This window comes from Palaemon carinicauda, chromosome 29 (assembly GCF_036898095.1).
Source record: "Palaemon carinicauda isolate YSFRI2023 chromosome 29, ASM3689809v2, whole genome shotgun sequence".
Taxonomy (NCBI): Eukaryota; Metazoa; Arthropoda; class Malacostraca; order Decapoda; family Palaemonidae; genus Palaemon; species Palaemon carinicauda.
In genome coordinates this window covers 77,122,476-77,136,542 of record NC_090753.1, presented here as the reverse complement: position 1 = coordinate 77,136,542, position 14,067 = coordinate 77,122,476, and the positions used below count along the sequence as shown (strand labels likewise).

The 14,067-nt window shown below is 38.2% G+C and overlaps 1 protein-coding gene across 2 annotated transcripts in view; it reads left to right on the top strand.

Annotated features, from left to right (window-relative positions):
• Positions 1 to 861: 861 nt before the first annotated feature.
• LOC137622273 (ribonuclease H1-like) overlaps positions 862 to 14,067 on the top strand; it is a 36,881-nt gene continuing 23,675 nt past the window's right edge. The window contains exons 1-4 of one of the 2 annotated variants that reach the window (XM_068352806.1): positions 862 to 1,047; positions 7,121 to 7,314; positions 7,774 to 8,155; positions 9,390 to 9,481. In XM_068352806.1, the coding sequence (XP_068208907.1) occupies positions 920 to 1,047; positions 7,121 to 7,314; positions 7,774 to 8,155; positions 9,390 to 9,481 (796 nt within the window). In that variant the 5' untranslated portion in view covers positions 862 to 919. The remainder of the gene's footprint in view (positions 1,048 to 7,120; positions 7,315 to 7,773; positions 8,156 to 9,389; positions 9,482 to 14,067) is intronic. The other variant, XM_068352807.1, reaches the window with a different exon arrangement.

Genomic DNA, 14,067 nt, shown 5'->3' with positions numbered 1-14,067 from the left:
TTATATAACATTCTTTTTGACTTGTCATATCCTCTTCTTTGTTCAACATCAAAATACGTTCTCCTGTAATGCATCAGGTTTTGCCAAACATGCCTTGTTCAATACGCGAACAAGAAAGCTTATGATGCATTGATCTTTCATTTATTTCAAGAACGACGAATAATTGGCCATTTTAGTAGTTGCATAAGACTAAGGAATTCTCAGTTTATAAATTTCTTACTACTTGTTTGAAAGGTAAAAATGTTATTTAAGTCTGTCGTATAGCTATCGAACTACGCGCATTTGGGGGTGCGGCACACTTTGACATCATCAAAATGCCTAAGTATGACGTCATAATCCATACTAAAACATCAACTTGTCTGAATCTGTTACTACCATCCTGCTTAGTATATTTTTTTTCTAGTTTTTTTTAAGTGTTTTAATGTTCATAATTCTTACGAAATTTCTTAAATATTTATTTTATGAAAAAATTCATCAACGATGTTTAGTTTTTAAAACATTATTGGATAATATGCGAAAGTTATAAATAAAGTTTTCAGTGTTCGTCGAAAGTAAACAACGGGGACATGAGGTAGCATGTTGTATGAGACCCATTACGTCATTATCGCTAGAGACGTACCACCAACCGGCAAAACTGAAAGCCATTTTATGAATCCTTTTACCTTAAATTCTCATATATTAATAGAATTGGGATATGATATATGTATTATAAAGAATTTTAATATAGTTTATTCTCTTTTGTAACATTTTTTACAGTAAAATTGATGTAAATACAATTATTATAGTAAAGAAGAACCACTTTAGACGATTGCTCTTCGTACAATCTCCTTTGCGGGACTATGAGGTCACCGACGAAATAAACAGCTGTGTGGGTCGACTCGGCTCTGCTGTCTCCTCCTGTCGGTCCCTCAGGAGGGGGATGAAACGCCTTGGTCTACTCAGTCGCTTTCTAACTACCTCTCCCTTCAGTGTCACGACTTGGAAGTGCTCTATCATGCCGTTTTACGCTGTGGCTAGGGGTAATACCCCTGGCGTCTATGCCACTTGGTAAGGAAGGAAGTTAAATACTTTTTGACGTAAGGTTTTGTCATTTGCATCTTCCGGTGAATTTTCGGACTTTATTACCATAACTAAATTGTAATTACCATTTATTATATTGTGTCATGTTGCTTTGCAAGTGGATGTCTTTCACAAGTTGGCTAAGTCATTAAATCCTTTTGTTTGTAGGAGTTTTATCAAGTTTGCAGTGTTTGTCGGTAATGGTAAGCAATAATTCAGCACAGGTCTGGGTAAAGTTTTACAAGTCGACAGGGTATCATTTAATGTCAACAAATTAATGGAAAATATACCGTTAGTATAGGATATAGATAATTAGCGTATTTTTTCATCGGTTTATTATAAATCCAAGAAGGTAATGTATAGAGAAGAAAAAGGCTTGTTTTACCATTATACACTGTTTCCCCAATATGTTTTCCATACCCAAAATTCCCTCCGGGGGTCCCCCATTATCGGCAGTTATAGATATAAATATATTTCTGAAGCTATTAATTTCTGACAGGAACCAGTGTTATTTTCGAAGAGAACGGACCTTATTCTATAGAATAAAGTAGTTTTCGGTAGTTTGTAGCGCTACGGCCAAGCGTCCTAATTTGCTTATTATCGCTCCGACTGTTATCTTGTATAGAATAAAAACGTTTGGAAATGGTCTACGGATCTTAAATATGTTGTGTAAGGGGGGGTCCCGGGGGGCACAGCCCCCCTGGGTAAGGACACGGCTTTTAGCATAGGTTAGGTGGGTTTTTTAAGTTAGCTTCTCCCGTTGTACTCGTAGGTAAGGAAACTGTTGTGTAAGGGGGGGTCCGGGGTGGGCGAAGCCCCCCTGGGTAAGGATACGGCTTTTAGCATAGGTTAGGTGGGTTTTTTAAGTTAGCTTCTCCCACCAAAACCGTTTTTAGAACGACGGCCACAGTTCAGAATATTCCCGTTTTCTACGGGATCTGGCCGTCACCCTACAAAGGCTCCGTAGTTTTTTCCCTAGGTTACATTACCCTGTAATAAAGTACAATAATACCCATGTCTATGGCAAACTATATTAAAAGAAGCAAATCATAGTATTAGTCTTAGCCTTTTCCTTATATTACATTAAGTTGGTGTGGTAATTCAATTTCTCATGTAAGAGTTAAAGTATAGTTTGGGTATCCATTGCTGCCAGTCAAAAACACAAAGGCTCCAGAAATACGATATGTTGTCATAGGGGTAAATATTTACTTGTGGGCTGCTTGTCTCAACCATGGTGGAATATGGTTTTCAGATTTTTATTAATTTGTTTTAAACAGTTTTGATATGTATTTAGGGTTATAGGGGTGTATGTACAATAGCGGCCACCTGTATGTATTAGAATACTAGAATACTAACTTAGAATACGGCAGTGTAAGGCCCTCCGCTAGTTATTAAGTAGGTAAGGACACGGCTTGTAGGTTAGGTTAGGGGGGGAAAGTTTAGGTTAGGTGATGTCCATTTTTAATCAATGCTAGAGGAACGGTCCGCTGATATACACAGGCTCTGGCTTATATTATAGTATGGTTGAATATTGTTATGAGCTTTATTAGTGACATGATGTACAGTCATCAGCTACTTATAGCTTAGATACTTATATTTGTTTAAAAATTTAACTTTTACCATTTTTAAATTGACCTAAGTTTTGTATAAGCTTCTGGTCACAGTTTATAGAATTCCTGACTTGATTTTCCCAATTTCTGTATTTATTATTAGACCTGGTACTGGCAACCTATTCTAATCAATAGTTAATGATGTTTTTATGGTCGGGTAATATTTTCTCTCAACTTCCTTCCTTCTGATTTGTAAATCTGCCTCCGACACCAACAAATTCTTGCTGTTACTGGTAGTTGCCCTTTTCGAGGAATAAGAATTGTCACTGATTTATTGAAAGGTATTTTGAAATTTTTTTATGGTATTAATTGTGGGAGAAATTTATTTTTCAAGTTTTGAAAAAAATAAACTAGGAAGTACATACTAAATACCTAGTTGGGTAGCGAACACGGTGTAACGACTTGTCTTGGAGTAAACTAGGGACATTGAAGTAAAAGAGTAGGGTTGCAGGGAGGCGTAGCCCATAGGGGGTGTATTTATGATAGCAGCTATCTGTACTTATGATGACGGCCGACTAAGAGTACGTCAGTGTGAGAGGGATCGCAGCCTCTCGTTAGTCAAGTAGGTGAGAACAAAGCTTGTAGGTTAGGGTTGTGAATTTTAGGTTAGTTGGTGTCCATTTTCTAGGCATGCTGGAGGAACTGGCCGCTGATATACAAAGGCACCGCTCATGGTACGTAAGGATACAATTCGTAGGTTAGGTATTACCTTGTGTTTAATTCCTTGTTATGATATGTTCTTTTTGTCATAACCTTTAGAATTTTAAAATGTATATCATTTGAAAAATACAGATTATCGGACCAATATTTTCATTAGAATTATTCAAATATTATATGCAGTACATTAAGAATATTCCATTTTTTTCTTTAGCAATATTTTAATACTAGAATTTTAGCTGCATATGTAAAAAAAAATAGTTTTGGATTGGACCTCTTTTTCATAAGTCTGTAACCTATCAATTTCCAAAAAAAAAAAAAAACTATTATTAAAACCATCCAAAACATTAGAATACACCTTAGAAGCCATATTTCACCAGGATTATATCTAAACATTGTGTGAGCAGGTCGCTCATGTCTGTTCTATTTTCTATGGTGACTGCTAGAGACTGAATTAAAGTTGTAAGGGAATATGTACGAACTTCAGTAACCCCCACCTAATCTTACTGAAGTCACTGTGTCCTAACTTGAACGAGGAGTTAAAGGATGTTCAAAATTGATTTCAGTATTAGAACTTTAAAACCCATCATGGCATGTCGTGACGAGAATTTTGAAAAGTTAAAAAATTTGGTCACGGCAAAATTTTGTGACCTCGTCGGGACGATGCGGGAAGAGCGCAAATTATGCGTGAACTCGTCGTGCCAGTTCGTGTCAATGTGGACAGGTCAGCTGTGATTCTGAGGTTTTTTCTTTTTTATATATATTGCCACAAAATGTCACGACTTGCCACGACAAATTCGTGGCAAAAAGTCGTACAAGTGTCAGGGTACCTTTACCCTGTTGGTATCTTGTCTTCAAAGAGTACAAGTAGACTTGTTCAAAGGGACATTGATAAACCTTGAATTTGAGTTAAAGATCAGTAATTGGCCAAGAGAAATCACCTGATGAAGAACCATCACAAAATGGTTAAGATAGATCACGTTGGCGATTATTAAAAATTTTGGCAGAAAAATATAGCAATGTTGTTATGTTTTGTAGAGTATGCCAATTGATTTAGTGTTATTTAAGGAGAGAGTTGATAATTAAATGATTTTTTTTTTACTCTAAAGTGTTGCATTTCAGAAAAAATAACTTGCTCTTAAGTAACTTGTATAGCAAAAAAAACAAGGTTGTTTATAGAAATACACTCGTTTTTATGAATGGTGTTGAGGTAAATGGTTTTTATTATAGAATAGTACAATATTAGTTGAACACGAGGACTCTCATAATCGAATAGATCAATGCAAATATATAGAAGGTCCTCAACTTACAAAATTAATTGGTTCCACGAAGCTGTTTGTAACTCGAATTTGTGCAAATCCAAAATGTTGTCCTATGGTAGGCCTAACCTGAATTCCATACCTATAATTTCCAGCTATGAGTTATTTTCATTAGGATCTGCGTTCATATCTCAGATTGTAAGTTGAAGACCTCCTGTACAATATATTTATCCCCATATACTACGTCAAAAACCACAATAATTATTATTACTAGCCAAGCTACAACCCTAGTTGGAGAAGCAAGAGGCTATAAGCCCAAGGGCTCCAACAAAGTTAATACACTATACCCAAAGCTAGTGTCTTAGTCCTCTGTATTATTATTATTATTATTATTATTATTATTATTACTAGCCAAGCTACAACCCTAGTTGGAAAAGCAAGATGCTATAAGCCCAAGGGCTCCAATAGGGAAAAATAGCCCAGTTAGGAAAGGAAATAAGGAAATAAATAAATGATGAGAATAAATTAATAATATAACATTCTAAAAACAGTAACAGCGTTAAAACAGATTATTATGTCCTATATAAACTATTAACGTCAAAAACAGATATGTCATATATATACTATAAAAAGATTCGAGTGGGTCCGTGAAGTGCGGGCCAAGCGGGAGAAGCCCGTACACAACTTAAGATTAAATAACATAACAAGGTACCACGGAACTAGTCGAGACTCCCCGCCGATCGTCGCCAAACGAGCGACGGAAGAAAACGACTACGACCGGGTAGAGTAGTGGGGAAACGTAATGTACGTTAATGAATAATAATAGAATGCCTCACAGAACAACGGGAAACCGCCCGTGCAAAGCGGATGCCCCCGGGAGGAGAACATAGGCGCTTATAAGATATCGGCGGGAGGCTAGGAGTAGGTGGCTACGAGACGATATCAGGTATACCAACCTGCCAGACACACAAGTGATATGATCACGTGGAAAGGTTAAAAACTCTATAAAAAACATAACACGTGGTAAATAAGAGAGGAAGGCATGCTGGATGATAATAACAATAATAAAATTAGCTAGAAATCAATCGTAAAACAAACGAGGGCGCGAACAAGAGACAGAAAGGAACAAGCCTGGCGGCGCTAGGAGTAGGCAGGGCTACCAACAGAACACAGGGTCAGTGAAGTGCTAACAAAATGAAAATTAAATTGTAATAACTGACTCATGAAAGCCCCTCGAACTAATGCAATCATACGAATGACGTTAAAATAGTAAGCGAGTCCGTAGCGTGCGAACGTGAATAAGCTAAGATATGATATGTGGAAAAGAACGCCGATGGCGATCAGGCATGCCAACCTCCAATATACGCACATGAATATGAAATAACTGTTATCATAAAACAGGACAATATAAAATTGATACGGTGTGTGAACCGTGGAGATCTGTAAAGTTCACAACGAGAAACAATCAGTATGAAAGACTAATTGAAAATCGTTAGAACGAACGAGAGAGAGAGAGAGGAAGGAGCCTGTACCGAGGGAGACCCAGCAAGGTCGTGAATAAAAACTGAATAATATAAACCAAAATGGACAAGGCTCCCTCCAAAATCTCCAAAACTCATAGCTCTGGTACTTAACTTAGATGTAGTGACAGTGGAGTCGGACATCTTGAGGTAAATCCAGAGAAAAACAGCGAAATGTATACACAACACAAAGTATTGTTATCACACTGCGTGCTAAAAAAGGAGTGTCGTCACTGGCGTGGGTTGGTTAGTAGTAGTACGAGGTGGAACGGCGCCTCGCTGTTCGGGGATTTTGACAGGAGACATCTAAATGGTGCGAGGCCTCTGGTTGTGATTTATCGCGCCCCAGTATTATATCGACACCTTATACAGGTGAGCGAGCTGGGTTCAACCTGGCTTTCCCATGCAATTTTTTCTCTGGTAATATATAGCAGTTATATACCTTAGAAATAGTGCCAAAGGAGCATTTCACTGGCCGACACGGGTTGGAGCCCAGAAAAGTATTTCTGTACAGTGTATGGGTAAAGTTATACCAAATATTTTCAGATAACACTGGGCCTATACAGAGGGGCTCTCAACTTTCAAAATTAATTGGTGCCAAGAATCTGTTTGTAAGTCGAATTGTTTGTACGTCAGATTTTTTTTTTTAATATTTGGCCTATGGTAGGCCTAAGCTGGACCCAATGCCTGTGATTTCCGGCTACTTAAGTCAACAAATAGTCAGGTTTCATATGAAATGGATATCAGGTTATTACAAAGGTCATTTTGCCTACTGTATTAAATGGTACATTGTTGTTTTATTACAGAAATTCTTTTATCTTTATTTTCTGTTGGATTTGTTTGCATCTCCAAATGGTTGTAAGTTGGGCACCTTCTGTTGTCTATTATTCAATCTAATGCCATTATTACTTTACCCTCCATTATTACTTTACCCTTTCACAGTTTCAGTTTTAAGATTCAGTTTTCAGTCTTGATGGCTATAGATTTAAGAACTCTTCTCTCTTGTATTGGACAGGCCAGAATGCCAGGACCAAATCGCTGGCTTTAAGGGGGCAAGATACAAGAAATTCTCAACCATGACTGAAGCCAAGGAATTTGTACAAGAACATGCTGCCAATTGTCCAGTCGTTGATCGGCGTTCTGAAAGTGAGAAAGAAGACACGAAGAAAGAGTCGAGCAATGGCTCTGAAGCAAAGTCTGAATCTGGCGGTAAGTTTTATTCTCTCAAGTTACAGGACAAGTTTGGAATATAATCAGATTTGTTCTTTTAGTAAACATCTTATATGTAACTTCATGATGATGTATTAAATTTAAGACATATTGATTTCATGTATCATTAAAGCTTGTCCTTTTTATTTTCTGTTATAAGAGTTTTGTAGGGCAATGCTTTTAATAAAATTATTGTATGCTATTTTTAAGCAGGTTTGAAATTTGATTGATTTATTTTTACTTATTTAATGATTTTATTTGTTCAACAGGGATTGTTTGATGTTGTTTTCACCAGAGAATATTTTATTCTACATTACCCCCCAAAGGTTGAACTAAGCATGCTTCTTTTTTTTCCCCTATTTAACTCATTTTACTAACATATCTATCTATTCACACTATTCATGGTTGTTACTTTACACTCGGGTTAAGGCCTTTTTCATGCATCTGCAAATTTTACAGGTGGTAGGGGTGGTCGAGCTATGAGTCCAACTCTTCAGCAAATGAAGAAAGACATGGAAAGGCTGCAGAAAGAGTTGTCAGATCTGAAAACAAAATTTGATCAGTATGTAGCTAATAATCATGGCAATCATGCCACTTCAGCTCTGTCGAGAGGCTCACACTCCTCCTCTTCCACAGCTGAAAAGAGGAAGCACTCGGACGATGAAGATGAAGAGACGGAGGAGGGCACCGAGAAGAAAAAGCTGGCCACGGATGATAAGACCAAATTTTCCACTGACAGCGATGGCTTCATGATTGTGTACACAGATGGTGCTTGTCAGTTCAATGGTCGACATGGGGCACAGGCAGGAGTAGGAGTGTTCTTTGGACATGACCATCCTTTGTAAGTATGAAGTAGTTATTCGTGAACTGTGGTATACAGTTTTATATTGATGTAGTACTAAAGAACTGGCCACACTTTATTTTTTGTGTCCAATTAAACAATTACTGTTGTTCACTTGTTTTAGTTTTTTATGAACATGCCATTAGTAAAAATGCTTTTAGAATATGAAACATAACCTGAACTTTAGATATTATTAAGAATTTTACCCAAGATTTGTATCTCGTCTGATGGACAAATTGATTGATTGATTTGAGGTTTTCGGGCATCCTGAGTCTGATGGACAAAATAACATTGATGGCTAATAGTAATGTATATCATTCAGTTCTCAAGTTTTCCAGTGTTCATTCTTTTCACTTTCCTGCCACGCAGGATGGAGGGATCCTGCGCATGTGCACAGAGGACTCCTTTTGTTAGTATATGTATTAGCACCTATATTTATCCCACTTTGATTAACCTATGACGAGTTAGTGGCTGACCTCGCGAAACGAAACGTGTTGAAAACGACCAAGTTTAGTTGAAACTTGATTCACTTCAACAAGATTAAGGGAATCATACAATATGCTCCGCTAACTACTTGTGTAATACGATATGATTTAGGAACGCTTTAGCAAATGGAGGGTTATTAGTATCCAGAATATTCACTTGGTCTTCTGTCTCAATCTAGTTGTCTTGAAGAGCGGCTAGGATTGTGGCATTTACCTGTATTGGTGTAGCAGCAGAATTGTCATAAGTAATTAAAGAATTCGAGGTTCTGTGAAAGGCTTTTGAATCGGTAATGCACAGCGATCATTCAGAACCCATACTGAGAGAAACACTTTGAACACTAGTCTTAGCTTGAGGAGTTATTAGGTTTGCAATTGGACGGTAGGATCAGAGACAATTTTAAGAGAGGATTCATTGTACTTCTAACTTTCCCTTGGGAAGCTAATGATGTTAATAGCTTATGAAGTTCATCACTATCCAAGGTTGCCATATGTAAGTTTTCTTTAAGTGGACGTCTTTTTAACCTTTAGGTAATAGGAAACTTAAGGTCGTCCAGGATCATAGAATAAAAGGATTGTAGTTGAAATTTTAGTGTTCACATATGAGTATGGGAAACAATTTACTTAGACCATTTTTCTTGCCCCTCCTGTAAAAAAAAAAAAAATGCCTTTTGTTCTGTAAACTACAGTAATTTAGACATTTAGTCTTGCGCATAAGGCATGGCCTGTTATTATGAGTATCGACATTTCAGGAATGTATCTGAACCAGTTCGTGGTAAAGCAACCAACAACATGGCAGAGATCCAGGCTGCAACTTATGCAGTGGAACTTGCACAAGCCTCAGGTTTGAGCTATTATTGTTTGATATCTATTTAGATTTAATTATATCCATGAAGCTTATCCCTTTGAAAATTAAAATGCTATTAATCAGACCTTTATCAATAGGGGATTTAGATAAGAGACACAGATGCTGTTTGTTCCTAAGCAGATACAAACTTCAAAGTCATTAGTATGGTTTTACTCCTAAGTGGTTTGCTAAGACCAGAAAGAATAAGGTGCATAATTGGCAACCATGTATGGTTAACTGTCAACTCTACGCTGGTTAGTACTCTCGTCCTCTGTGAGGCTGAGTAACTTCTGGTCACTGTCCAGGACAGTTTTCCTCCCACCCTATGATCACGCCTGCATGCTGGTTTTTTAACCTTTCCAGTGCTTTTTTTTTTTTCAGGGTGATGACTTGCGAGATGAGTGGTTTTTCAGGTAGTATGGGGACTTGCCCAAGACCCTCCATGTGAATCTTTCATGCAACAGATTGAGGTAGATTTATATCCTTCATGCAGTGGGAGAAGCATTGTGCCTGTTGCAAGAAGAGAGCCAAGAAGGATAGGCCCCTGCCACTTCTTCCTCTGTAGAGAGCAAGAAGCAGAAGCTTCTCAGTGTTATGCACGATCTCTCACACCATAATCCTCCTTTATCGGAGCTCCCTGTGACCCTGATAACTGAGGATGACGGCCATAAATAATAATTTTCACATTACTGAAACATTAGTTAATGTTTTGTCGCCCATGTGGCATAACCAACATGAGTCTCTTGATCCAAATTCTTAGGCTTTGGCCCCAGTATAGCCTGAACTTGAACCTGTACAAGTCTTTAGTTTCACATTACAGAAAGTCTTCAACTTACAAAACTTGATAGCTTCCAAGAAGCTGTTTGTGTCTAATTTTGACCTAGGGTAGGTTTCACCTAACTCACATGCTTATGATTGTCAGCTGAAAACATCAACAAATTGTCTTTTACATTAAATTATAAAATATTGTTATATTACAGTATTTCTTTATAAGCTTTTGATGCAATACATGAGATTTATCATTTCAGTTGGAATTGTTTGTATCTCTTATATGTTTGTAAGTTGAGGACCTTTGAGGACCTTCTATACAGATCTAGATCTCCACCCAAGAGTGGTGACCATCACACTTTTCTTTCGAATTTTCAGAGCCATGGTAATTTCTTTCTTTTGGAGGTTTATCCAGAAAAAATGTTGAAGATTTCTCCTTATACTCATCTGAGAACTCATTCTCACGTGGGAAATGACAATGCCATATCTCCCCCACAGAGGCTGCCCTCTTGGAAGGCGTTTACTTCTCCTCAGCCCATACACACAAGTCCGGCTTTCCTCATCCACCGAGGGGCCCATGGCATCACCTTTCTCCACAGAAAGATTCTCTTGGTTCACCCAGGGAATCTCCATTGTCTTTTACACATGCCGTATGAACATCTACAGTTGTGTCCATGACAAATTCTACTTTGCAAGTTCGGTCAATTCATAAGAGTACGAATTCTGTATCCCCTTCCCAACATCCGGTTTGGAAGGCTAAAGTTATAAAAATTTCAGTTCCATGCATCTCAACCACACGTCTCGACATATACGTCGATGTCGCAAAAAATGCCGGCATCCCTACACGCGAGTATGCAACCTGAACTTGCTACCATCGTATTGCATCCTTGCTTGTATGAATGACCTGATCGTGCTGCTCTCCAAGCACGTGTTCATGCTAAGGTGCCTCACAAATATGCACTACAGTATTGTCAATATCGGTTGATACCCAATTGCTTCCAGCTCACGAGCTCACTCATTCAGAACCTATCCTTTCTTTTATATAAAATAATCTAGTTAAATCCAATATTCCTAGGTTTGCACAGACCAATATTAATTTTGCCTATTATTCCTTGAGTATCTGGGTGAGTAGCAAATCCAGAATATTCTATTCATTAGACATGAGAGGAAAAAGGCAACGGAACCTTTCCCTTTTCTTTTTTTTTCCAAGGGTGGTACCACCTTCAGTACAGAAACCTGCCTCTCCAACATATTCTTCCAGGTAGAGTTCACCTGATAATTCCTTTTTCTTCACAGATTTCAATTTCGGACAGAGAAACCCTTGCTGTTCAGCCTTGACCCTATGGGGACAAAGAATCATATCTTAGGACCAAATGTGGCTTCTTCCACTCTGTTTCTGCTGAGAGGAAAAAGGCAACGGAACCTTTGCCTTCTTTTCCAAGGATGGTACCACCTTCAGTACAGAGACCTGCTTCTCCACCATATTCTTCCAGGTAGAGTTCACCTGATAATTCCTTTTTCTTCACAGATTTCAATTTCGGACAGAGAAACCCTTGCTGTTCAGCCTTGACCCTATGGGGACAGAGAATCATATCTTAGGACCAAACATGGCTTCTTCCACTCTGTTTCTGCTGAGAGGAAAAAGGCAACAGAACCTTTGCCTTCTTTTCCAAGGATGGTACCACCTTCAGTACAGAGACCTGCTTCTCCACCATATTCTTCCAGGTAGAGTTCACCTGATAATTCCTTTTTCTTTACAGATTTCAATTTCGGACAGAGAAACCCTTGCTGTTCAGCCTTGACCCTATGGGGACAGAGAATCATATCTTAGGACCAAACATGGCTTCTTCCACTCTGTTTCTCCTGTCTCTTAACGTTTGAGACATAGGCGAGATTACCAAGATGTATAACTAAAGGTGAAAAGCTCAAATATTGTTCCCAAACAGGAACCTAACTGTTTAATGCCTAAGCAAGAGCCCAAGACCTGATGACTCCCATGGACCCACTTTTGGTGTGCCTACCAGTTCTGCTGGTGTAGCCGCTTGAGGTTCTGGCATTCGGATTGGAGAAATCACATTTACTTAAGATTGTCTTGTACATTGTCTAGATGGTCTGACAGACCCTCCATGCCCCCAGGTTACTATCAGCTGTTTTGCTATAGATGCTATTTTTTCTCAATTCCAAAGCACAGAGCATAGATTTGACAAGTCCTTGCCGAATCATTCTAGCATTACTCGACCTTTTTAACAAATTAGCCTCTGAGAATTCACTACACAGGTAGTCGTCGACTTACGGCTGGGATAGGGACCGAAAGACAAGTCATAACTTCATCTGGACACATGTCGAAATTAAAATTTGTAGTTATCGTGGATTTATTATGCTGTCATGATAATGTAATCAATATTGATTATATTTTCATACTGTATATCGTTATTTAATTTTCTTGGTTCATAGGATATCATATCCTATATTCCCTCAAAGGTCACTCTGTGGTGTTTGTGGTATTGATGAGTGACAACTCCGCATTGGTGACTTGCATCAACAAGCAAGGAGGCTCAGTATCCCAATTGCTATGCCAGCTAGTGATGGGAATACACCATTGGGCTCAAATAAACGCATTCTCTTTAAGAATGTCATTGCAAACAATCTAAGTTGACTGGGGACAACAATTAGTTCAGAATGGACTTTGCTTCCTCAACTGGTGAAGTCTTTTGACTTGGTGGGGTTCCCCGACCCTGGACATGTTTGCTCCTCTTCTGAACAACAAACTCTTGGTGTATTGCTCTCCAGTCCCAGACCCAGCTGCGAGAATGGAGGACGCATTTTAGACTTTTATGCCTGCTCCCTGTCTGTCTGTTGCGTCAGGTATTGAACAAAATAAGAATGTCAGCAAATGCGAGGATAACACTTTTGTCAAGGTTTCTTCAAGTGAAGTGGTATCCAGACTTTCTGGATCTTCTCGTTGAAGTTCCCAAACCTCCAGCTTGGCTAAACCTACTGCATCAACCAAACTAACAAGTACCACATTGCAGTTCACTGCCTGTCTCTTCACGGTTCGATGTCATCCAACAAGAGGCTTTTCGAGACCAACTGCAAAGCAGTTTTTTTTTGCATACCTCTGGAAGTCTTCCGAAGCTGTCTATCAAGCGAAGTGGTCAACCTTAAGTGATTGGTGTCGTTGGGGGAAGTAATGCGCCACTCAAGGCCACTACTCCCCTGATTGCGGACTTTGCATTTCCTACTATCTACCATTTCCAAATAAATTATTTACTTATGCTTAAACCTCCAACAGTAATTCCAAGTGAAAATGTTAATATTGTCATCCATGGTAAGATAAAAAAATTTAAACTAAATGCAGTTAATGTGGAATATTTTTAGACAGATTTGCATTGTTTGCAGTTATAAGAATTTTTTAAGGGGTTGAATAGCAGTTTCATTAAAGTATCAGTTGGTCCTGGTGTAAAAATGGGTACTTTGGAATAAATTAATGACCCTAGTGGAGGTCAAGAAGTATTTTTTTATATTTTGAACGATTTTAAATTAGGTAGAGGTAGATAGCTGTTGGTAGGAAGTTGCTTGTGTGTAATTAAGAATTCTTTTTATGGATATATACAGAACAATTTAATCCGGATTTAGAATATTTTGCTAATCTCTGCAGATACAGGAATGAGCTTTTACTAAATCCCATCCTCGGTTGTCAGATATGTATGGGATTAAAAACAGGATCTTGATTAACTGTAGGATGATAACCTTGCTGATAAATTAATAAAAACTAGAATGGTTATTCCAATGAACAATTGCCTCTTTATCAGTTT